Source organism: Garra rufa, chromosome 16 (assembly GCF_049309525.1).
Source record: "Garra rufa chromosome 16, GarRuf1.0, whole genome shotgun sequence".
In the NCBI taxonomy this organism is placed as follows: Eukaryota; Metazoa; Chordata; class Actinopteri; order Cypriniformes; family Cyprinidae; genus Garra; species Garra rufa.
The window spans coordinates 23,446,514-23,472,022 of NC_133376.1; the positions used below are offsets into that span (position 1 = coordinate 23,446,514).

The window sequence follows — 25,509 nt, forward strand, 5'->3', positions numbered from 1 at the left end:
CAAAATAAGAGGGATCATACAAAATGCATGTTATTTTTTTATTTAGTACTTACATAAGATATTTCACATTAGACGTTTACATATAGTGCACAAAAGAAAATAATAGTTGAATTTATAAAAACGGCCCTGTTCAAAAGTTTACATACACTTGATTCTTAATATTGTTGTTGTTTTTTTGTTAAGTGAACAGATAAACTACCTGCTATTTAGAAAACTCCTTAAGGTTTTTAGCATTTTTGTGTATTTTAACCCTTTCCAAAAATGACTGTATGATTTTGAGATCTATCTTTTCACACTGAGGACAACTAAGGGTCTCATATGCAACTATTACAGAAGGTTCAGATGCTTACTGATGCTTCAGAAAGAAACACAATGCATCTGTAGCTTCTGAAGTGCAGTACTAAATGAAAAAATATGATATATAGGCAAAATAAGAAAAATCTTAATTCTGTTTAAACCCTGGTTCTTAATGCATTGTTTTTCCTTCTGGAGCATCAGTGAGTGTTTGAACCTTCTGTAATAGTTGCATATGAGTCCCTCAGTTGTCCTCAGTGTGAAAAAGATGGATCTCAGAATCATACAGTCATCGTTGGAAAGGGTTTAAAAACACAAAAATGCTGAAAACAAGGGACTCATGAACAACTATCACTAAACAAACCAAAAATAAAAAAACAGCTGTGGATCATTCAGCTAACAACACAATTCATTTTTACAAATTAAACTATTATTTTCTCTTGTGGACTGTATGTAAATGTCTTTTAAGTGAAATATCTTATTCAGGTCAGTACTAAATAAAAAATAACATGCATTTTGTATGATCCCTCTTATTTTGGTAAAATAATTAACATTTTGCAGATTCTGTAAGGTGTATGTAAACTTTTGACTTCAAATGTAGTCTATAGGAAGTTTTTTTGCTAAGAAAACACTGGCCTTAAACAGTATTTAGTAATTTACTAAGTGCCCCCAAAACCCCCTTTTTGTTTTCCAGACCAAAAAAAAAAAACACATCAGATTTTTAGAATAAATAAAAATAATATATGTAAATCTTAAAATAATAAAATGTAAATATTCAATGAATCTAATGAGTTAAATATATGCATATACTTTTATGTAGATAGATAGATAGATAGATAGATAGATAGATAGATAGATAGATAGATAGATAGATAGATAGATAGATAGATAGATTAAATAATTAAAATATTTGAATAAAATTAGATATGAATGATAATTGCACCCTTCACAAAATGGTGGCTGAATTTGTTCCCTCTTCTAAGGTTTAAGTGTTTATCCAAATGTGATTGAAATGGAGAGCGTGTGTGAGTGGACAGTGTCTGAGTGCTCTCCTCTCACCTACCCCATTTTTATTTTATTTTTATTTTGAATGTTTAATGTATTAAAAGGGCCGGGGTAATGAATTATAATCTTTAATGCAGAGAGCGATCGATACCTCCACAAAATAAATCAGCTTTTTACTGAGAGCGTCAAAGCCTTTAATACACTGGGGGAGAAACAAGCGCAGGAGGGAGGGAGAGGAGGAGAGAGCGCCAGGGAGGGGAGCATGACAGGAGCCGTTGATGGAAGGAGAAAGCGGGAACGAATGGGGTTAGATGAGAGTGCTTCGGAAAGATACTATCAGCGGTGACCATATTTCAGATGATCCCCACAAAGTCTTAGTATCTTCAACAAACTCCAGGGAGTCAGGAGGTCACGGAATAGCCGCATACGATCTGTTGCATATAAAAACAGGGTTTCTTTATTTTAAGGACTCTGTTGGAGAGGCAATCAGGCCCTGAGATCTCATAATAATCATTCTCTTCTTAACTTAATGAAGGCTAGCCTCAGGGGGTGCTCTAATTTTAGCCCGACAATTCTGACTATTCCACAATAGCTTTTGTTTGTTTGACTGGCTGAAAAAATAGTGTTTTTGGCATCTTCGTGACAATAAATTGATTTAAAGTGCTTGGTCTAAACAGTGTCTCTAAGACATTGGTTAAAATGTGGTCTAGTGGATGACAATCTCTAAACTGTGCATCGTCGTGCTCAGTATATCATCAATTCATCGACAAAAAGGTCTGCGGACTGACGCATTTTGATTAATGTTGCCATGACAACTGCATAATTCATGAATTGTATTAGCGTTCCATTTGTCGTTTTTGAGTTATGATTCACCCCAGCCAAGGATTGTCGAAAAAAAAAAATTGCCCGCACCCACGATGTTTTAAGACCCCCATCATCTTCTGCCTCCTTCCTAAATGTCAAAGTCTCCAAAGTGTCAGCTTTTTTCCCCCAACGAGACAGCATGAATTAATCTGCTCTCATAAATATCTTGTTAGCATCAGTTTGTATAAGACACTCTCATAATTATACAGATACAAAGGCAACCACTGGGCATTATAGTGCCACAGAGCGGTAAGGATAGGAACTACAATCTCATCCACTATATATTTAAGTATAATTTAGTATATTTCATTATACACACTGCTGTTTAAAACGTTGGGATCAGTTTTTAAATAAATCTCTTATGCTCACTAGGGCTGTGTTTATTTGTTAAAAAATACAGAAAAAAGCTGTGGTTTTATATTTTAATATACTTTAAAATATAATTTATTCCTGTGATGCAAAGCTGAGTTTTCAGCATCATTACTCCAGTCTTTCAGTGTCAAATGATCCTTCAGAAATCATTGTAATATGCTGATTTATTATCAACGTTGGAAACATTAGTGGTGAATAATATATTTTTTAAATTAAAAATGTGATTTTTTTTTTCAGGATTCTTGGATGAATAAAAAAGTTTAAAAGAACAGCATTTATTTAAAACAATAATCTTTTCTAACAATACCATTTTCTAACAAAAGTTTGTGGTCTGTAATTTTTTATTCTTTTTTTGAAAGAAATGAATACTTTTATTCACCAAGGATGTGTTAAATTGATAAAAACTGATAGCAAAGACTTAGATTCTTAGAAGAGATTTCTGTTTTGAATAAATTCTGTTCTTTTAAACCTTTCATTCATCAAAGAATCCTAAAATCATAAAAGTATCACAGGTTCCAAAAAAATACTTCACAGCACAACTGTTGCCAACATAGAGAATTCTAATAATAAATCAGCATATTAGAATGATTTCTGAAGGATCATGTGACACTTTCTGGAGTAACAGCCTATGAATATTCAGCTTTATATCACAGGAATAAATTATATTTTAAAGTATATTAAAATAGAAATCGTTATTTCATTGTAATAACATTTTGCAACATTTCTTCAGTATTTTTGATTAAATAAATGCCATTAAAATCAAACTAAATAACATTACAACTCTTACTGATCCCAAACTTTTGAACGGCAGTGTATGTATATATTTAATATATGGAGTGTATTAATAATTGATGCATCATACATATGTGTTTTAAATTCATTTATTTGTTTGGACTATTACATATAATATGTGTGTACTATATGCACTGTATGGATGTTTTGTATATAAAATTGTTTAAAAACCAAAGGATAAAAGTAGTTAAATGAGCGTTAACAAATTGTAATTGCTTTATGCTTGTTTGTTTTCTGTTTCCTGTGGCTTGTCGAAACTGGAGTGAAAATCTAAAGGAGAGAGACAAAAGATGTTAATGTTTTTTGGGCATTCTTAAAATAAATCAAGGCATATTCAGTAATTAAAAGAAACTGAACAGGTCTTGCTGATTATTAAGTGGCTGATTACTGTACCAAATTTAATTTTTCTTGAAATGTAGAATTTTATCCATTGCAAATATTATTTAGCCCCATAATATGTTCAAATATATTAATATAACAGGTTGAATGAAAAGGAATAGACAAGTCGTTTTTATATTGACTTAATATAGTTTTGACAGTCATTATCCTTTATTACAAGTGAACCCATATTTAATTTCTCGATTTTATGTTACCTTGTGTAGTTTGATCATGTTTAAATCGTAGGATCATGTCAGTGATTTAAAGGGTTAGTTCACCCAAGAATGAAAATTCTGTCATTAATTACTCACCCTCATGCCGTTCCAAACCTTCGTTTATCTTCAGAACACAAATTAAGATATTAAAAGAGCTGTCTGACCCTCCAAAGACAGCAAGGGTCCTACCATGGATCAGTGGTTCAACTGTAATTTTACAAAGCTATGAGAATACTTTTTTGTCATAGCTCATAAAATTACGGTTGGACCACTGATATCACCATTTTAATGATGTCCTCACTGCATTTCTGTGCCTTGACCGTGGTATGACCCATGCTGTCTATGGAGGGTCAGAAAGCTCTCGGATTTCATCAAAAATATCTTAATTTGTGTTCCAAAGATGAACAAAGGTCTTACGGGTTTGGTATGACATGAGGGTGAGTAACTAATGACAGAATCTTTATTTTTTTGGGGTGAACTATCCCTTTAAAAACCACTGCTGTAGACTGACCTTCAGTTCCTGATGAAACACGGCTGACATCAGAGTGTGCAGGTGAGATGTTCTCCTCACTATCAACTAAAAAAAACATATGGATATTACACTCAACACAAAACAAATGCGAATGCATGCTATTTTGCAACCTTTTACAATTTATTTTTATTCCTCTGTATCTAGTTTTTATCTTTACTCTTCTTACCTCTGCCCTCATCACTAGGGCTGTCCTGGCTGGGTGTTGGGCTCCCGTCATGTTCCCAGAGTGCCATGGCACCTGTTTGGGAAGAGCGCAGACGGATACGAGGCTGCACGCGTTGGTCTCCTGGACTGAAGGACTGAGAAATTCCTCCTCGGCCCCTCCCGAGAGCCCAGCCGTGCCGGGAGCCCAGTTTGCGCCGACCGCTTCGCAGATTAGCTTTGGGTTGGTCGTCTTCAGCCTGAGATGTGATTCTCCTTAGGAAACTCGGGGAGACTGGAGCACTGATGGGATCCTGCTCATGGCCTGAGGAGTGAAACAGTGAAGAGCATACTTTGTAAAAGATAGGGTACGTTTACTTTCTTTCTGTTGAGATCTTCAAGGATGAATATCCCAAACCTGACAATTAAAAGGATTGTTGACCCAAAAATGACAATTTTGTCTATAATTCCTCACTCTTATGTTGTTCTAAACCCTTAAGACCTTTGTTCATCTTCTGAACACAACTAGAGATATTTTTGATGAAATCTGAGGGCTTTCTGACCCTGCGTAGACAGCAATGCAACTGAATTGCTGAATAAAGGCATTATATTTGTGTTATTTGCGCACAGAAAGTATTCTCGTAGCTTCATAAAATTACGGTTGAACCACTGATGTCACGTGGACTGTTTTACCGACGTCCTTACTATGTTTCTGGCCTTGGGAACATTTCAGTTACATTGCTGTCCATGCAGGGTCAGAAAGCTCTCAGATTTCTTTAAAAATATCTTCATTTGTGTTCCAAAGATGAACAAAGGTCTTACGAGTTTGGAACAATATAAGAGTGAGTAATTAATCACAGAATTTTCATTCTTTGCATTGTGACATTATTTTTGAAATGATTAGGCCTATTATCCCCCAAAATTCTCATTATTTGAACTGAAAAATATAAAATAATATAAATATATATTATATAAACAATTACAAACAAAATAGATATGATAAATAAAATGTCCTGTGTTAATATTTGTCATTCTGCCTTTAATTTATGCTTATAATATGTGACCCTGGACCACAAAACCAGTCGTAAGGTACACAGGTATATTTGTAGAAATAGCCAAAAATACATTGTATGGGTCAAAATGATAAATTCTTCTTTTATGCTAAAAATGATTAGGATATTAAATAAAGATCATGTTCCATGAACACATTTTGTAAATTTCCTATCGTAAATATATCAAAACCTAAGTTTTGATTAGTAATATGCATTGCTAAGAACTTCATTTGGACAACTTGGAAGGTGATTTTCTCAATATTTAGATTTTTTTGCACCCTCAGATTCCAGATTTTCAAATATTGTCCTTTCCTAACAAACCATACATCAATGGAAAACAAATAAATACATACATAAAAAAATACATACAGCACTAGGAATTTAAGGTGAAATGTGCTTAGTTGTCCAAAAAAAATAATAATAATAATTGAAATAAATAAATAAAATATATCAATAATGGTGCTAAATAAATGTAATAATTTTTTGTGACATTCACCCATAAACTGGTACATTACTGATTTAAATATATAGAATATTTATATTTTTGTCAAAACACCATAGTTTTTTTATGAGAACAACATAAAGCAAACCGATTAAAATGGAAGCATATTGGATATATTCTAAAAAGAACAAATCACCTTATTTGCTCAAAGTCAATGGCGTGTTATATGTATCTACCATATCCACCGAAAATACAATACATATAAGTAGTTACACTGTTACTGTTAGTATTTATATTATCATAAATCTCAATGCTGCATACACTCTGTGCAATATTCATTTGATCTCCAAATTCCATTCCATTCCTCCTTCACATAAACGCAGAATTACTATGTCTGGTTGTGATCCAAGGGAATGGCATAATGTGGTAGGGTAACAGCATCATTCATTGTTATGGGCTTTTGGGGACCTTTTTTGTGTTTTACAGAGTCCAGGGAGCCCTGCAGTCTTAACTTACTGGCACTCTCTTACACTCTGTGGTACAATACATCTAATGTTATTACAGCTCTGCAGTCTCACCAGGCGCTGGAGCTGAAGAGATGGGAGCGCCGTCTACATCCGCGAGGTTTTCTATACTGCAGGCAGCAATAAATTGAGCGCGGCCTTCTTTGCTTACACCTTTAGGTTTTATCAGCTTCTTCATGCGGTCCGCTATCCAGTTCGACTTCCTGAAGCCACGAGAGAATTTATAGGTGATTGAAAGGCGGCGAGCAAGATTCAGATAAGTCAAAAAAGGTAAAAGAGAAAAACGGCAGGATGTCAAGATGAAAGAGAGCATACAGTGAGTAATGTGGAGAAAAGGTCTGCTAGAGACAGATGTTAAAGCTTGACTAACTTTGGTTGTTTGGGTGGACACATGCCAGGCAGAGCCGGCTCCAAAACACGATACTGATCCATTATCTTCTCCACCAGCTTCTGCTTCTCCCTGCGCAGCTCGTTGAGCTTGTCACTGAGGTGAAGACAGATGGACAGGTGGAAGAGAAAAACATGAGTTATTTACTGATGCAGGTGGTCCACTGAACGTTCTACATGGTGCATGTGGAAAAAGTGGATGAAAGTGTGTGTTTGTGTGTGTGTTCGTACAGGTATTCTCTCTGCTGGTTGTGGTGCTGGTCTCGGCTCTCCAGGCTGCTCTCCATTAGAGCCTTGTTATCTTTGGCCAGATTCTGGTTCTGCTCTACTAGATGTCGGTTCTCCTCTTCCAAGTTCGCCTTCAACTGGGTTAGGAGCTATAGCAAACATAAATACTAGGACAATAAATTATACTATAAATTAAAATAATTATTATTAACCTTTTATTGTAGTGAACATGATTAATCTCAGACTTTCATTATAATGAAATGCATAATAAGACCACAAAATTCAAACCTGTAAATAATTCTAAAATTAAGTTTTGGATTTTTACTAATTTAAAACAGAAGTATTATGACATCAAATAAATGATACAAAACATAATTCATGATCATTTAATCTCTAATAATGTACTTACTTATGAAGGCTACATTTATTTGATCAAAATTACAGTATTTATATTATACAGTATACATACAGTATATACACTACCAGTCAAAAGTTATTGAACAGTAAGATTTTTAAAGAGGTCTCTTCTGTTCACCAAGTCTGCATTTATTTGATCCAAAGTAAATTTTTAAATATTTGACTGTTTTTATTTTGAATATATTTTAAAATGCAATTTATTCCTGTGATTTCAAAGCTGAATTTCTAGCATCAATACTCCAGTCACATGATCCTTTAGAAATCATTCTAATATTTTTAATTTGCAGCTCAAAAAACATTTATTATTATTATTATTATGTTGAAAACAGCTGTGTAAAAAAGGTTTCTTTGACGGATAGAAATTTCAGAAGAAAATAATTGAAATAGAAATGTTTTGCAACAATACAAATGCCTTTATCATCACTTTTGAACAATTTAATGCATCCTTGCTAAATAAAAGTATTAATTTCCACAATTTCTTTCAAAAATAGATAGATAAATAAATAAATAAATTATACAGACTCCTAGCTTTTGAATGGTTTTGAAAGCTTTTTTCAGATAAATGTTGATCTTTTGATCTTTCTATTCAGCAAAGAATCCTGAAAAAAATGTACTCAACTGTTTTAAATATTGATAATATTCTTAAAGAGCAAATCAGCATATTAGAATGATTTCTGAAGGATCATGTGACACTGAAGACTGGAGTAATAATGCTGCAAATTTAGCTTTGATCACAGGAATAAATTACATTTTGAAATATATTCAAATAGAAAGCAGTTAATTATAAATGGCAAAAATATTTCAGAATATAATTGTTTTTGCTGTATTTTGGATCAAATAAATGCAGGCTTGGTGAGCAGAAGAGACTTCTTTAAAAAACATTACAAATCTTACTGTTCAAAAACTTTTGACTGGTAGTGTAATTGTTCATGAAGCCTGGACTTCAAAACTCCTTATATTCATGTGTACATAATTATTAAGCAACTTTTCTTTTACATATAAAATAAGCCAAAAAAAGAGATTTAACTTGGACTGAAAAGTCTAATGCAATACTAGAAATTGCAAAGTTAAAGCATGAACACTGGACAGCAAAATGCTCAATGGGTCACCAGGGTCAGACAAAAACAGGTGGAGAAAAAAGATGTGTTAACTGCAAAATAAATAAGAATTAAGGTAAAGAATTAGGTGTGAAACCATTAGGAACCCTTTAGTCTCCAGTGCCACCATTTTCCAAAACTGCAACCTACCTGGAGTCTCCAGAACACACTGTGTCAGGTTCTCATAAACTTACGTTAACTAAAGAAATCTAAAAGATGACCCTCACTCAATAAGAATAACATGCTGAAGTGTAGTAAAACACAAGAAGACTGATTTTAAGGATTTAAAGACATAAGTTGAGTGACTCTTCAAGGACCGACTTTTCTTCTCCACCTGTTTTTGTCTGACCATGCTGACCCATTGAGAATTTAGCTGTCCAGCTTTCATGCTTTATCTTTGCAAATTCTAGTATTGCATTAGTATTGCATTCTCCTCATGTGGATTTATTAATTTCTGACTTTTCTGTCTGAGATGAATCTCTTTTTTGCCTCAATTCATATGTAAACTTTCATTTTCAGCCTTCATGGACAATCACACTACCAATCAAAAGTTTATGAACAGTAAGATTTTTAATGTGTTTAAAGACGTCTCTTCTGCCTGCATTTATTTGATCCAAAGTACAACAAAAACAGCACAAATTTGAAATAGTTTTTACTATTTAAAATCACTGTTTTCTAGTTGAATATATTTTAAAATGTAATTTATTCTTGTGATCAAAGCTACATTTTCAGCATCATTACTCCAGTCTTCATTGTCACATGATCCTTCAGAAAAAAAAATTTTCTCATTTATTATTTTTTATGAAATATTTTGTATTATTTCTCATTTTTTATTAAACATTTATCTGAAATAACTATTCAAAATCATTCAAAAGCTTGGAGTCAGTAAAATATTTTGGGAGAAATTATGCTAAAAGTTCAGCTTTGAAATTACAGGAATAAATTACATTTTAAATACACTATATTATCAAAAGTATTGGGACTCCCCCTTTTAATGAACAAGTTTGACTAATTTAGTAATTTCCATGAGTACAAATCGTAATGTTTAAGCAAGCATTTAATGATATTCTAGGGGACTGTGTGCTTCTAACTTTACAGCAACAGTTTTGACAGGACCCTCTTCAATTCTAACATTACAATGCCTTTGTGTATAAGGCAAGGTTCAAAAAGAGGCTCAAGGTCACACCAGAGATGTTCAGCTGAGATTAGGCTTTCTGCAGACCAGTCAAGTTCTTCCACACTGACTGAATCAATAATTTCTTTTTGAACCTTGCCTTAAACACAGAAGAATTGTCATGATAGAATAGAAAAGGGTCCTGTCAAAACTGTTGCTATCAAATTAGAAGAACACAATTCCCTAGAATATCATTATTTGCTTAAACAATAGGATTTTTACCCATGGAAATGACTACAGTAGTCAAACCTGTTCATTAGAACGGGGTGTCCCAATACTTGTAGCAATATAGTGTATATTCAAATAGAAAACACCTATTTTAAATGGTAAAAATATTTCAGATGTTACTGTTTTTGCTGTATTTTGGATCAAATAAATGCAGGCTTGCTGAGCAGAAGAGACGTCTTTAAATAACATTAAAAATCTCACTGTAAATTTTTAATGTTATTAAAATTGGTAGTGTATTTTACTGTGCATAATGTGCATTGTGCTCAGACCTGGTATTGGCTGCTAAGACGGACGCTGTTGAGATCCAGCTGTTGGTTCTGCTCTTTAAGAGCGCTGAGTTCTCCCTCCAGTCTGGTGCGTTCAAGCTGAGCCGTACTCAACTCTGCCCGCACAACTGAACTCTGAGCCAGCAGCTCCGACTGCATCTGAACCCACTCCTTCTGCATGTTCTGATATCTACAGATAATCAATACATTAAAAAAGTGAACTACACATCTTAGAACATCATATTTTAAAAGAAGAATTAATGAAAATGTTTTTGTGGCAGTTGCCATTATTTATTTCTATACAAGCTAAGCCCAGGCATGTTTTTGTGAATCTGTCTGAATCCAATCTATACTAACACATTTATCTAAGTAACTTAACATACGGAATAACTGTCCTGCTGGGTTATGTAATTTTTTTCTTCTATCTTGTTCCCCAAAGCAACAACCTTAAAAATATTTTCATGGGCTGTCACGCTATGGCAACAACTTTTGGAAACTGTGCTATGAAATGACTCATGCTCTGGGAAAACTTTGGTGGGGTTTACCATCACCACAGTGGGTGAAGAGCAGTTTGTGGTGGGTGGTGTCATCACTTCCTCTTTCTTTCCTATGAATCTGCTCAACTGTAACTTCAACCCAGTGTTGTGGTCACTGCAATTATGAGTTTCTCTCACCTTTCATTGTCCATTTTCAGTCTCTCCAGCTCCTTCTCGCTCTCCACCTGCCCTTGTGTCGCTTTCTCCATTTTCTGTCTCTCCGCACGTATTGATTCCTCTGCCTCATCCAACTGTGCTTTTCGCTCCAACAGCTCCTTATATCTGGACAAGTGTGGTATTTAGAACATTTTACAGGCTTTTATTTTTTGGAAATAATTTTATTATCTTATTTCACTTTTTTTTTTACTAAAGTACAAGCCATATTAACAACTTGTGTATTCATATTTCAATTGATCACAGATTTACTTAAAACAAGATATGAGATAACCTTAAAAAAGTCCTATTATCTAAAAGTATTATTAAAATATTCTTAATTAATGTATTAGATAATTGAATAAATAAACAACCTTGTCCATTTCCACAGACCACTCATGTATGCAAAAAAATAGTATTACATGTATCTTAATTAATTTGTTAAATGAATGAATAAAAAACCTTTTGCGAATAAGCTGAAGTAATTGTAAATTCATTTGTTTTCAAATAAATAAATGGTTAGTAATTTAATAATAAATTAATTAAATAACCTACTTTTTTCCTCATTGACCTCTTATTTGAATAAACTGAAATTATTAAACAAATTATTAAAATTAATTTATTTTCAAATAAATAAATGGTTAGTAATTTATGATTAAATTAAGTAGATAAATAACCTCACATTTTCCCCACACTGACACATTATGTGAATGAGCTTAATTTGTTATTTATTAAACATATTATTATAAATTCATTTATTTTCAAATAAATAAATGGTTAGTAATTTATTGATACATTAATTAAATAAGTAACCTCCCATTTTTCATTTTTGACCTCTTATGTGAATAAGCTAAAATGAATAATTATAATTTACTAATAACTAAATGGTTAGCAATTTATTGTTAACTTGATTAATTAAATAAATTAAACTTGTCTAAGACACTGTACCTGGCCTCAGTGTCTTTATACTGAGCTTCTAGACTGCGACTGCTGCTTTTCAGTTGACTGTGTTTGACCAACAACTCTTCTAACTCCGCCTCCTGTCTCTGTTGCAGAGCTGTCAATCTCTCATGATCCCGCCTCACAGCCTCTAAACGCATCACTGACTCCTCCTTCTCCTTAAGCCACACCCTTGACTCCGCCTCCAGAGCGGCGCAGCGCAATTCGCTCTCATTACAACGTGCCAACAACGCCGCGTGTTCAGAGCTCAGAGACGCCTGTTCCACCTAAGTGAGAGGAAAGAGGGTAAAATAGAGCAGATATAATGAGAGTGCGGTCATTTGAGTGGAAATAACCTGTTTATGAAAAGCCCGTATAATTTAAAGTGGTGTAGTTTTATGCTCCATCAACGGAATGATTGAAACCCGTTAAGTGTCCACCCACTATAAAATCTAATATAGATTTAAACAAATGTCACTTTCTAAAATCCCCCGGCCTTTATTTCAGCGTCAAGGGTCCATTTTGAGACCAGCAACCCACACTCAATCAAGCACTCACCTGTAGTTTGGTGTTGAGGGCCTGTAATTTAGCACAGTTCTCTTGCAGCGAGATGGAGTGGCGCTGCAGGGCGTCCAACTGCTCTCTGAGCTGAGCACAGGCTGACTGAGACTGAGTCAGCTGAGACAGCAACACCTCCCGCTCTCGTTGCAGCACTGCATTCTGGGATACAACCAGAGGCATAGAGTTTAGCGTACACGTTGATATCCATTAATTTAGAATGTAATCAGAACCCCTGGACGGCGTTAATGATGTTTCAATAAAGACATACGTGGAGTGGCCTCGCGGGGCCCAAAACGTAATGACATTTCTGTGCGTGTTTTGCATTTTATCTCACCTCCCTTTCCGTATTTATCAGTCTTTGACTCAACGCCTCCTGGCTGCCATTGCCAGTCTCTGCCGTTGTGTGTGGTTTTTTGTTCCTTGTGTTTTCAGAGTCTTCTGCTGCATCGATAGTGTCTGTAGGCCCAAAGCTCTGGCTGTGGTTAACCTTATCTACAATACTGACAGTGGTCTCCTGGGGTCTTTCTGACAGCGCTGGAGACTGTCTGCTTGATTCACAACCCTCGATTCTCTGTGTGTGCGAGTCAGGAGGTGAAAAAGCAACCTCTGGAGATGATCGTTGCTGTTGTGTAGCTGCCATTTCAAGCTTGGTCTGCAGCTCTTCGAGCGTTCGGTTCAGCTGCGTGATTTGACTGGATAACTCTCGGGAATGGGCGCTCTCATTAGCCAGATCCTGGTTGTGAGTGGGATATTAAAGTTAGACAATTGCTGTACCCTACCGGCTTTATCCAGAACCAACCAACGTGCCTCTTTAGGAAAACCTGAGCAATAACGGCTTTCATTAATCTCAAAAAGATGCATTTTCAGCACAGTTGTCCGAGGAGGGGAAATCTAATTGCGCTGAGGATTTTCAGATAAAAAAGCAACTAGAAAACAATTATCTAGTTGAAAGGAAATATTCAAAGAGGCCCATTTTGCAAAATTTCAGCTCAGTGGGACCTCCAGGCAAGCATAATTGCAGAAATATGGTGTACTGAAGCGCTATAGTAATTGCTTTTATCGTTCAGATCTCGCATATAAACACTTTGAAAACTGCACAGACCTTTGTTAGAGAGTCAATCTGGACCTTGCTCTCAGCGTTGAGCGAACCGAGCTGCAGATTCTCCTTCTGCAGCTCCTCGAACTGGGCACACGTCTCTTTGAGCTGAGAAAGCTCTTGAAACATGCGTCTGTGGGCAGATGACAGATGTAGTGAGTGATACACATAATATTCGTATGCAGTGCTATTTATTTCATAAGATCAGAAAGAAGGACAAATGTTTTTTAATGTTTTTCAAAGAAGTCTGTTCTGCTCACCAAGCCTGCATTTATTTGTACAGAAAAAAACTGTAAATTTGTTTAATATTTTTACTGTTTAAAATAACTGCTTTCTATTTGAATGTATTTTAAAATGTCATTTATTGATGTGATTTCAAAGCTGATTTTTTAGCATCACTACTCCAGTCACATGATCCTTCAGAAATCATTCTAATATTCTGATTTGCTGCTCATTTATTATCAAACATTTATTATTATTTTTATGTTGTAAACAGTTAAGTAGAATTGTTTTCTTTATCATCACTTTTGATCAATTTAAAGCACCCTTGCTAAATAAAAGTATTAATTTCTATCATTTCTATCCCCCAGAAAAATAATATTGACTCCAAGCATTTAAATGGTATAGTGTATGATGTTACAAAAGCTTTTATTTCAGATAAATGATGATCTTTGGGTCTTTCTATTTATCAAAGAATCCTGAAAAAATGTACTCAACTGTTTTAAATATTGATAAAAAAAAATGTTTCCTGAACAGCAAATTAGCATATTAGAATGATTTCTGAAGGATCATATGACACTAAAAAATGGAGCAATGATGCTGAAAATGTAGCTTTGATTATAGGAATAAATGACATTTTATAATATATTCAAATAGAAAACAGTTATTTTAAATAGTAAAAATATTTCACAATATTACTGCTCTTGCTTTTTATTTTAGATCAAATAAATGCAGGCTTGGTGAGCAGAAAAGACTTAAAAAAGCATTCAAATTTTCCTGTTCAAAAACTTTTGACTGGTAGTGTACTTGAATTTAGGTCATATGATCCTTCAGAAATTATTCTAAGATTACAAGATTTTAAGACATAATATTTAGAGAATAATAATCCCACATATATTTAAATAAATTCCAGTGGCCTAGCTACTTCTCCCGGTGCTCTCAATCCGGACCATTTGCATGCGCAGGCTATACTCTCAAAATATTATAACTTTAATTGCTGCGATTTAATTCTCGTAATTTCGACTTTATTCTCGAAACATTTAGACCTTATTCTCTAAACAATTTAACTTTATTCTTAAAACATTTAGACTTTATTCTGGTAATTTCGACTTTATTTCTCGAAACATTTCAACTTTATTCTCATAATTTTGATTTTATTCTCATAATTTTGACTTTATTCTCGTTATTTCGACTTTATTCTCGAAACATTAAACTTTATTCTCGTAATTTCGACTTTATTCTCGAAATATTACAACTTTAATCTCGTATTTTCTTTTTTGTGGCACTAAAACGCACTAGAACAAAATAACAGCATTTATTTGAAATATTTGTTTTGTAACAGCGTAAAATTATTTACTGTCACGCAGGGTCGGAAATTAACGAGCGCTTGTGGCAAAAATTCCACCAAAATAAACAAAAATGCTTCATAAATTCTAGACAAAGGGACAAAAAAAATGCCCCTCCACAATTAAACAATGTATTACGGCTGTCGCAATTAAAATCAAATCTGAAACTGAATGAAAAGTGTCAATCAGACACATTTCTGTTAAACTTAGGAATGCACTGGCCAATCAGAGGCGCTTAAATATCTGAAAACATCAGAAAAATCGTAATGATCCTAAACTTTCGAGCCGTACTGTATATATGTATAGATTCATCATATTGATTTGGAACAACATGAAAGTGAGTAAATAATAAACAATATTGTGTTTTGGTGACATATTTCAATAAGTGCAAAGGTTCTTTTGCATGTACTTATGTTTGTACCTGTTTTGTGCTTCTAGGCTGCAGGCTCGTTGGTTGCCATGCTCTAGGGCAGATGTTGTGCTTTCCAGTTGCTGTCTAAGTCTGGCCATTTCTCGTTCTCGTTGTCGTAGCTCACGCCGTTGACTGTCCAACTCTGCCTGACACGCTTCTTTCTCATGCCCCAGCCTCATGACTTCAAGCAGCGCTTCTTCCCGCCCTCGAGTCAGAGACTCCGCCTCCACGCCAGATTCTTGCAGTTCAGCTTGTAGCTCTTCTTCATGACGCTTAGCAGACTCCAAGGTCCGTCCCAATCTTTCAAGGTCTGCCTTAAGGTTTTGGTTAGTCAGCTCTAACTGATCACCCTATGGAAAAAAAATGTAGCTTAGTTCACTAAACAAATATAAAAACAGATTTCTTCAGATTTGAAGGAATAGCTGACTTAAACATGAAAATGTCAGAATTTACTTGTATTTGCTTGCATCTCTAAATGCTGGTAATACGCAAGGACATTTTTGCATTGCTCTTTTCCATACAACAGAAGTGAATGTAGAATGGAGTGTCAAAGTCAAAGAAAAGCCTTTACTGTCACTTCAAGATCAATTTAATGCCTTCTTGCTGAATAAAAGTATTACATTCTTTCAAGGAAAAAAATCTTACTGACATTAAAGTAATCTATATGGCATGTACGCTACATTGAAAGGCTTTCAAAGCAATATTTTAGCTTTATATATGGATTTAATTTGAAATTTAAATGGTTTTGCACTGAAACTCTCAAATCTACATATTTAAAGTTGGCCTATCATGTTCAGTCATGAGACATGCATAAACCAATGGCATTACTGACGTTAAAGATGGCGTGAGGCATCTTGATGCTCCAAGTTTGAATATGCAAATGAGAATTAAGAGATGAAAATTTTAAAATTTGTATCTAACATTTTGGTCTGGTCTTCACTTCTTATAATACAGTACATATTGGCTAATATATATTTACTGTTGAGGTCAAGTTTACATTCACCTTGCAGAATCTGCTAAATGTTAATTATTTTACCAAAATAGAGGGATATTACAAAAGGAATATTATTTTTTTTAGTACTGACCTGAATAAACTATTTCACATAAAGGACATTTACATATAGTCCACAAGAGAAAATAATAGTTTCATTTATAAAAATGATCCAGTTCAAAAGCTTCCATACACTTCACATACACTCTTGATACTGTGTTGTTACCTGAATGATCCACAGCTGTTTTTGTTTAGTTATAGTTGTTCACGAGTCCCATGTTTGTCCTGAACAGTTTAACTGTCCGCTGCTCTTCAGAAAAATCCTTCAGGTCCCACAAATTCATTGGTTTTTCAGCATTTTTGTGTATTTGAACCCTTTCCAGCAATGACTGTATGATTTTGAGATTTATCTTTTCAAGCTAAGGACAATTGAGGGACTCATATGCAACTATTACAGAAGGTTCAAATGCTCACTGTTGCTTTTTTCCAGAAAGAAAAACTATGCATTAAGAGTCAGAGGTGAAAACCTTTGAACAGAATGAAGATGTGTACATTTTTCTTATTTTGCCTTCTTATTTAGTACTGCCCTTCAGAAGCTACAGGCGATACTTACATATTTTCCAGAAGACAAAATAAGTTACATTTACCCTGATCTTCAAAATCAAAAAATTCTTTTAATGCATCAGTGAGCATTTTAACCTTCTGTAATAGTTGCATATGAGTCCCTCAGTTGTCCTCAGTGCGAAAAGATGGATCTCAAAATCATAACAGTCATTGTTGGAAAGGGTTCAAATACAGAAAAATGCTGAAAAAACAAATAATTTAGTTGTTCTAGACAAACAAAGGACTCATAAGCAACTATCACTAAACAAAAAAAAAACAAAACGCTGTGGATCATTCAGGTAACAACACCAAAAAATCAAGTGTATGTAATTTTTGTAAATTCAACTATTATTTTCTCTTGTGGACTATATGTAAATGTTGTTCATGTGAAATATCTTATTCAGGTCAGTACTAACTAAAAAATAACATGCATTTTGTATGATCCCTCTTATTTTAGTAAAATAATTAACATTTTGCAGATTCTGCAAGGTGTATGTAAACTTTTGACTTCAACTATATATACTTTCATGCTGTTTTTTAATCTATTGGGGGCTTGACAGCCTTAGCTCTCATTTCATTTAACTGTATGTATTTTATATATAAAAAAGCACGTGTGTTTGGACAACATGAGGGTGACTAAACAAAGTCAGAAACAATCTTTCATTTTTCTGTGAACTACCACTTTACAGAATATGCAGTCTCATTACTGTTACCCATGCTGATTCTCTGCTCATTGGGTTTTTGATATCCACTCATTGTTACAGCATAATTTTAAAGTAGGCACCATTAATCTCAATGTTTTCCCAGTCATGTAATCCATATCTTGTAGTATAGCAAAAGGCCGAACAAATAACCCGCCTCACCTTGCGCACCGCAGCCCTGAGCGAGTCTACGGTGCCTCTGAGAGTCTCTCTCTCCCTCTCCAAGGCTGCTCTTTCTCCCTCTAATTGAGCAATCACTGCATCCTGCATCTTCTGAAACTCCACCTGACTGCGCAGACGCATCAGCTCCTCCTCCTGCTGCATAGATTCACCCTGCAGCATCTGACAAATAAATATAGTAAGTGGTTATTTAGCAGATGCTTTTATCCGAAGCGATTCAAAGTGGAGTGCCGTGCTTGAAGGCACAATGGTGATGATTCATGGATCGTTCTTTGAGGAAATTAGGCCGCCATCTCTTCGATTGCAATCCCGGCTCATTATGCTATATGATACAATGACTAAAAGTGGAAAAAGTCATCATTGTGAGAAATAGTGCTTGTTTTACACAGGTCAAGTAACTATATTGAATGTCTTTCTTAATTGCTAGTGGCAGAGAGTTGCGTGAGTCATTGCCGTTATCGACTGGACCCTTGAGTGGATTGGGAAGGAGATTGTGCAATGATGTAATTAGGTTTTTCTGTGTCATAAGTTGACGGTTCATTACCTCTATCTGTTTCCTAGCCTCTACGAGGCTCTCCGCTGCTTTCTTCAGCCGCTGGTTTTCAGCCTCCAGGAAGACCAGCTTATGTTCGGCCTCCAAGACCTTCTTACTCTGCTCTGCAAGTTTGGAACGCAGTTCCTGGGCTAAAGAGGTCTGCCTGTCAGCCTCTTCCAGGGCCTGCTGAAGCTGGTTATGCAGGGCGAGGGCGTCCTGGGAAAATGTATCTTCTTCTGTCTTCTGAGCCTCAGTGCTGCACGTCTGAGATGTCTCTTCTGTAATGTCATTCTTCCTTTCAATTTCTTTCTCACCCTCGGCCTCTCCTCTCTCTTTGGTGTTCATTTCATCTATAACCTTCTTTTTTCTCTCGCTGAGGATTACGTCGCCCCCCTCTCCCCCCTCTCCATCTTCTCTCCGGGCTTTTATTACGCCTTCTTTTCCATCGTGTTTCTCTCTTCTCGTGTCATTTCCCTCGCATTCTCCTCTTGGGATTATTGGCTTTTTCCCTTCTTTTCCCTCCGAGGCTGTTCTCTCTTCCTCTAGGTCTTTCCGTTTCTGTTTTGTCCTCAGCTCTTCAAGATTTATCTTCAAGCTGCTATTTTCATTCTTCAGACACTCCATCTAGCAGTTGAAAGAGAAATGACAGGGCCCGATTCATAAAAAGTTGAGACGAGGACAAAATGACAGTAGACAAAACGCTTAGAATAACTGTCTTTAAATCCGTCTAAAGTGCCTCACTTCCTTGAGGGTGCTTTGAAGCTTTTGTGAGAGTTGGTCCACACATCTCTGGAGCTCTTCAGTCATCTCAGGGGAGCTGGTCTGCTGAGCCTACATGAGAGACGGGTACATGGGTAACCTGAGAATTTACACGAATCAGTCTAAATCAATTTGTAACCTGAGGATTAAAAAATGTCGAAACAGCCACTGACCTCTCGTTCAGCCTGAAGGAGCTCTAGTCGTCTCCTCAGTTCAGCGTTCTCGTTTTCAGCTCCCAGAAGCCTCAGCGAGGAAGCCTCGTTTACCTCCTCACTCAGAGGCTTTAGATCTAAATGACAGTAAGAGAGACACGTTCATGTTATTCCATGGTATTTCTTGTTGTTGAGGCAAAATGTCACTAACCTTGACCCTCTGTTCCTCTCTTTTAAAATGAGCTGGCACCTCCACTTGAACTGCTGAGACCATTGCAACTTTCAAGAAGCAGTTTACACCCTTAAACTGATGCACTTATCCACTCACACTCATATTTAAAAAAATATCTCTGCATTTCTCCTGTTGTTTGCTTTCTAATCTAGTTGTCAACTAAACCTGGCATTGTACAGTTGAAGTCAAAAGTTTACATACACCTTAAAAAATCTGCTAAATTATTTTTTAATTATTTTACCAAAAAAAAAGAGGGATCATACAAAATGCATGTTATTTTTTATTTAGTACTGACCTAAATAAGATATTTACCATATAAGACGTTTACATATAGCCCACAAGAGATAACAGTAGTTGAATTTATAAAGATGACCCTGTTCAAAAGTTTCCATACACTTGATTCTTAATACTGTGTTGTTACCTGATTTTTTTTTTTTGTTTAGTGATAGTTGTTCATGAGTCCCTTGTTTGCCCTGAACAGTTAAACTGCCTGCTGTTCTTCAGAAAAATCCTTCAGGTCCCACAAATTCTTTGGTTTTTCAGCATTTTTGTGTATTTGAACCCTTTCCAACAATGACTGTATGATTTTGAGATCCATCTTTTCACAATGAGGACAACTGAGAGACTCATATGCAACTAAGGTTCAAACGCTCACTGATGCTTCAGAAGGAAAAACAATGCATTAAGTAAACTTGTGAAGACTTTTGAACAGAATGAACGTATAAATTTTTCTTATTTTGCCTAAATATCATATTTTTTTCAATTAGTATTGCCCTTCAGAAACTACAGAAGATACTTGCATGTTGCCCGGAAGACAAAATAAGTTAAATTTATCCTGATCTTCAAATTCAAAACATTTTCACCCACCGGCTCTTAATGCATCGTGTTTCCTTCTGGAGAATCAGTGAGCTTTTGAACCTTCTGTAATAGTTACAATAGTCCCCCAATAGTCCTCAGTGTGAAAAGATCTCAAAATCATACAGTCATTGTTGGAAAGGGTTTAGAAACACAAAAATGCTGAAAAACCAAAGAATTTGTGGGACCTGAAGGATTTTGCTATATGTAAATGTCTTTATGTGATCTCATTCAGGGCAGTACTAAATAAAAAATAACATGCATTTTGTATGACCCCTCTTATTTTAGTAAAAAACTTAACATTTTGCAGATTCTGCAAGGTGTATGTAAACTTTTGACTTCAGCTGTATATTATGAATATTGTTGGCTCCTTGACAAATTACTTTAAAGGCATCTGCTTAATGCATAAATGCAAATGTTATAAAAAGGATAGTTCACCCAAAAATAAAAATGCTGTCATAATTTACTCACCCTCATGTCATTACAAACTCATAAGACTTTGGTTAATCTTTGAAACAAATTAAGATATTTTTAATAAAATCTTAAAGCTTTTATGTCCCTCCACTGAAAGTTCAGGTATACAAAATTTAGAAAGGTGTCACAAAATGAATCCATATTAGTTTAATCTTAATCTAGTCTTGTGAAGAGATATGATTTTCTAAGTTTGGGTTATTTGCACTTTCAACTGAGGGACAGAAACCTCCCAGGTTTCATTAAAAATGTCTTCAACCAAAGTTAGATGGGTTTGGCATGACATGAGGGTGAGTAAATGATCACAGTTCATTTTAAGGATTAGTTTACGCAAAAATGAAATATCTGTTGTTAACTCATGAGAAGCATGAGAAGTTTCTGTTTCTCCTTTCCACACAATGAAAATATGGATGAACACCGTCAAGCTTCAAAAAAGAAAAAATAAGCAACATGAAAGTGTCATTTTTAAAAAATCTTTGGAGCTCAACACTGTCTGTCCTCCTTCATCTTCACTGTATGGAAAAAAGCATCCAGAACAATGCTAAGCTTTTCCTTTTGTGCTTTACAGAAGAACAAACAATGTGCAGGTTTGGAAAGACATGGGGGTAATTTTCATTTCTGGATAAATTATTTCTTTAAGTTTGAGTGTTAGTGATAGGGTGAAATGTAAATGTATGCATGCACAAATGTGACCCTGGACCACAAAACCAGTCATAAGGTTAAATTTGACAAAACTGAGATACATACATCATATGAAAGCTCAATAAATAAGTTTTCTATTGATATATGGTTTGTTAGGATAGGACAATATTTGGCCGAGATACATCTATTTGAAATTCTGGAATCTGAGGGTGCAAAAAAATCAAAATACTGAGAAAATCACCTTTAAAGTTGTCTATAAATTAAGTTCTTAACAATGCATATTACTAATCAAAAATTAAATTTTGATATATTTATAGTAGGAATTTTACAAAAAATCTTCATGGAACATGATCTTTACTTAATTTCCTAATGATTTTTGGCATAAAAGAAAAATCAATAATTTTGACCCATACTATGTATTTTTGGCTATTGCTACAAATATACCCCAGCGACTTAAGACTGGTTTTGTGGTCCAGGCAGGGTCACAAATGTATATTCCTGAACACGACAGCTTGATTTGCATTTATACATGATTGATATGCATATACATGAAGTCATGGAATTAATTGTCTACCGATGGATGTTGAGTCATAATATCATAATATCAAACCTACCAATCTCAGGCATGTTTATTTCCTGAACATCCTCATCTGACTCAAGCTCTGATTGGAGGAAATGCTGATGAGTCATATTTTGACTGACACCCACAGAATGAACCTGGCGCTTGAGATCCACCTGCAGACTCATATTCATCTCCAACAGCTCGTCGACCCTCTGTCTCTCAATATCTCGCTCCTACACAAATGCAATTATATACCCATAAAGCATTATGAATACACATCATACATTTCATATTGCTTTCATAAATTTGAAAGTAAATTTTGGAAGTTTTCTTCCAACCCTAACATAATTAGCCAACATTGAGCTCCACAGTCACAAATGACAGCATAGCGATAAAACACCATAAAGTCACAAGTTCATAAAGTCATTCATACACCCTCCATATCCACAAGCTTCTGCCTGAGAAGAAGATTTTCCTTCTCCAGTTCCCGCAGAGCGGAGCAGCGTGCACGAGTGTCAGCCAGCTGCTCATCCAGAAGTGCCTTGTTCTCTTGCAGCGAGGCGCAGTATTGCTGCTGCTCCTGTAGGGCCAGAGAAAATTAGTGTTAAAGAAATCATACAATAACTTTCATACTGTTCCAAACCCAAACCGCACTTACTTTCTTCTGTAATATCTTTGCAGAATTTTCATGCTGCTAGGGACTCTTTATGCATCATGTTTTATGACTGATCACCATTTTTTTTTTAAAGTTTTTATTCAACCAAGTTGATCAGGACATTACTAACTATCCACTAATTAACTAATCTATTATTATTTCCAGATGAAAACACTTCACTATGTGATTCCAAATGCAAATAATATACAACCATTTAAAAGTTTGGGATCAATAAGTTTTTTTTTTTTTTTTTTTTTTTATAAATTAATACTTTTTAATGCTGTTTGTGTGGACTTCCTATTTGTCAAAGAATCTTGAAAAGAATGCATCACAGTTTCCACAAATATTGTTTTTTGACATTGATAATAATAATATGAAAACAGCATATTAGAATGATTTCTGAAATATCTTGTGACTGAAGACTGCAGTAATGGCTGCTGATTAGGGCTGGGTTTTGACACAAATCTAACAATTCAACTTGATTCTGACTCACAAGTTTTCAATTTAATTTGACGTCCAATTCGATTTGATTCAACTCAAAATCGATTATTCTGGATATAAGATATCTGTCAAAAGTTTTTGAACAGTAAGATTTTTAATGTTTTTTAAAGAAGTATCTTCTGCTCACCAAGCCTGCATTTATTGGATCCAAAGTATAGCAAAAACAGTAAAATTTTGAAATATTTTTCATATTTAAAATAACTTCTTTGTATTTAAATTTATTTAAAAATGTCATTTATTCCTGTAATTTCAAAGCTGAATTTCTAGCATCATTACTCCAGTCACATGATCCTTCAGAAATCATTCTAATATTCTGATTTGCTGCACAAAAACATTCATATATTATTATTATTATTATTATGTTGAAAAAAGCTGAGTAGCTGATGTTTCTTGAACAGCAAATCAGCATATTATATTAGACACTGAAGACTAGAGGATTGATGGTAAAAATTTAGTTTGATCACAGGAACAAATTACATTTTAAAATATATTCAAATAGAATCAGTTATTTTAAAAGCAACTTCCTATAATATAATTTACTTTTTTCTTTCTTTTTTGCAGCTTTCATTTCTCACAACTGATTGTTTGCCAGAATACAAGCAGCACAAAATATTACTCAATTTCCAAATTATAGCACTCCACTTTGTTATTCCTAATTGCAAAGTATGATGACTCAGCCTGATGTATATCTCCTCCTCTACCTTCAGCTGTGTGCGGTACAGCTCCATGCTGCGGAGCCGATGTGTGCAGTTTTTCAGCTCCGCCTGCAGTTGCTCTACTCTGGCCGCACGCTCACGCAAACAGTCCAGCTCATCCTTCAGTCCCCGACTCACACGCGCTTCCACCTGCAATGCTCGGTTCTGAGCCAAACGAACATAAGAGGAGTATGTCAGTGAAATCTAGATGGTGTCTATACACATTTATTAATGATCATTACAGTGTCTGTAATCAGTATGGTGTGCTCACTTCTTTCTGTAGTTTTTTGATTTCTTCCTCCATGGTTTGCATCTCTTGCTTGTAATCCAGTAGTTGATCACCTTTATCCTCCCTTTAAAACATTTTAATAATGCATTAGTAAATGCTGAAATTAACATTAAGATTAGCAAATGCTGTAGAAGTATTGTTCATTCTTAGTTCATGTTAACTAGCGTAGTTAACTACTGTTAACTAATAAACCTTATCTTAAAGTGTTACGGATATTTTAATATTGCTAAAATCACATGCACTACTTTTTTAATAATCATCATAAAATTGGGAACTTGAATAAAATGAAGGTTTAGGGTCAGTAAGACAGTTTTTATTGTTTTTGAAACTCTTGAAAATCAATGCCCAGCAAGTCTGCATTTATTCGATCAAAAATACAGTAAAAAATATAAATATTGTTCAATATTATTGTAATCAAAAATTATTGCAAGTGTTTTTATATTTTGATATATTTTAGATTGTATTTTATTTCTGTGTAAGCAATGCTGAATTCTTCACAGCCATTATTTTAGCCTTCAGTGACACATAATCCTTTAGAAATCATTCTAATATGCTGATTTGGCAATTACAACAGTGAACTACAAGAAGTAGTTTACTTTCAGAACAAAAATTTACATATAAAATGTACTCACCCCCTTGTCATCCAAGATATTCATGTCTTTCTTTCTTCAGTCGTAAGAAAGGAAAACATTTCAGGATTTCTCTCCATAAAATGGACTTCTAAGGTGCCCCCAAATTTGAACTTCCAAAATGCAGCTTCAAATGGCTCTAAACAATCCCAGCCAAGGAAAGAAGGGTCTTATCTAGCAAAACAATTGGTTATTTTCTAAAAAAAAATAATAATTTCTATACTTTTTAACCTCAAATGGTCGTTTTGTCTAGCTCTGTGTGTACTCTGTGTAGAGATTAAAAAGTATATAAATTGCAAATGTTTTTAGAAAATAACCGATCGTTTTGCTAGATAAGCTTCCTCGGGTGAGATCATTTAGAGCCCTTTGAAGCTGCATTTAAACTGC

At 34.8% G+C, this 25,509-nt stretch overlaps 1 protein-coding gene across 1 annotated transcript in view; it reads right to left on the bottom strand.

The window, feature by feature from the left end:
- Nucleotides 1-3,483: 3,483 nt before the first annotated feature.
- ccdc88b (coiled-coil domain containing 88B) overlaps nt 3,484-25,509 on the bottom strand; it is a 28,159-nt gene continuing 6,133 nt past the window's right edge. Inside the window, exons 9-29 of the mRNA XM_073821014.1 lie at nt 24,476-24,557; nt 24,211-24,369; nt 22,787-22,933; nt 22,406-22,586; nt 19,613-19,728; nt 19,422-19,511; nt 18,690-19,304; nt 18,128-18,307; nt 15,680-16,020; nt 13,700-13,826; nt 12,932-13,330; nt 12,595-12,756; nt 12,046-12,323; nt 11,083-11,226; nt 10,412-10,598; nt 7,230-7,375; nt 6,982-7,095; nt 6,666-6,814; nt 4,619-4,918; nt 4,432-4,497; nt 3,484-3,597 (exon numbers count right to left, since the gene is read on the bottom strand). Coding sequence (XP_073677115.1) covers nt 3,545-3,597; nt 4,432-4,497; nt 4,619-4,918; nt 6,666-6,814; nt 6,982-7,095; nt 7,230-7,375; nt 10,412-10,598; nt 11,083-11,226; nt 12,046-12,323; nt 12,595-12,756; nt 12,932-13,330; nt 13,700-13,826; nt 15,680-16,020; nt 18,128-18,307; nt 18,690-19,304; nt 19,422-19,511; nt 19,613-19,728; nt 22,406-22,586; nt 22,787-22,933; nt 24,211-24,369; nt 24,476-24,557 — 4,036 coding nt within the window. The 3' untranslated portion in view covers nt 3,484-3,544. The remainder of the gene's footprint in view (nt 3,598-4,431; nt 4,498-4,618; nt 4,919-6,665; nt 6,815-6,981; nt 7,096-7,229; nt 7,376-10,411; nt 10,599-11,082; nt 11,227-12,045; nt 12,324-12,594; nt 12,757-12,931; nt 13,331-13,699; nt 13,827-15,679; nt 16,021-18,127; nt 18,308-18,689; nt 19,305-19,421; nt 19,512-19,612; nt 19,729-22,405; nt 22,587-22,786; nt 22,934-24,210; nt 24,370-24,475; nt 24,558-25,509) is intronic.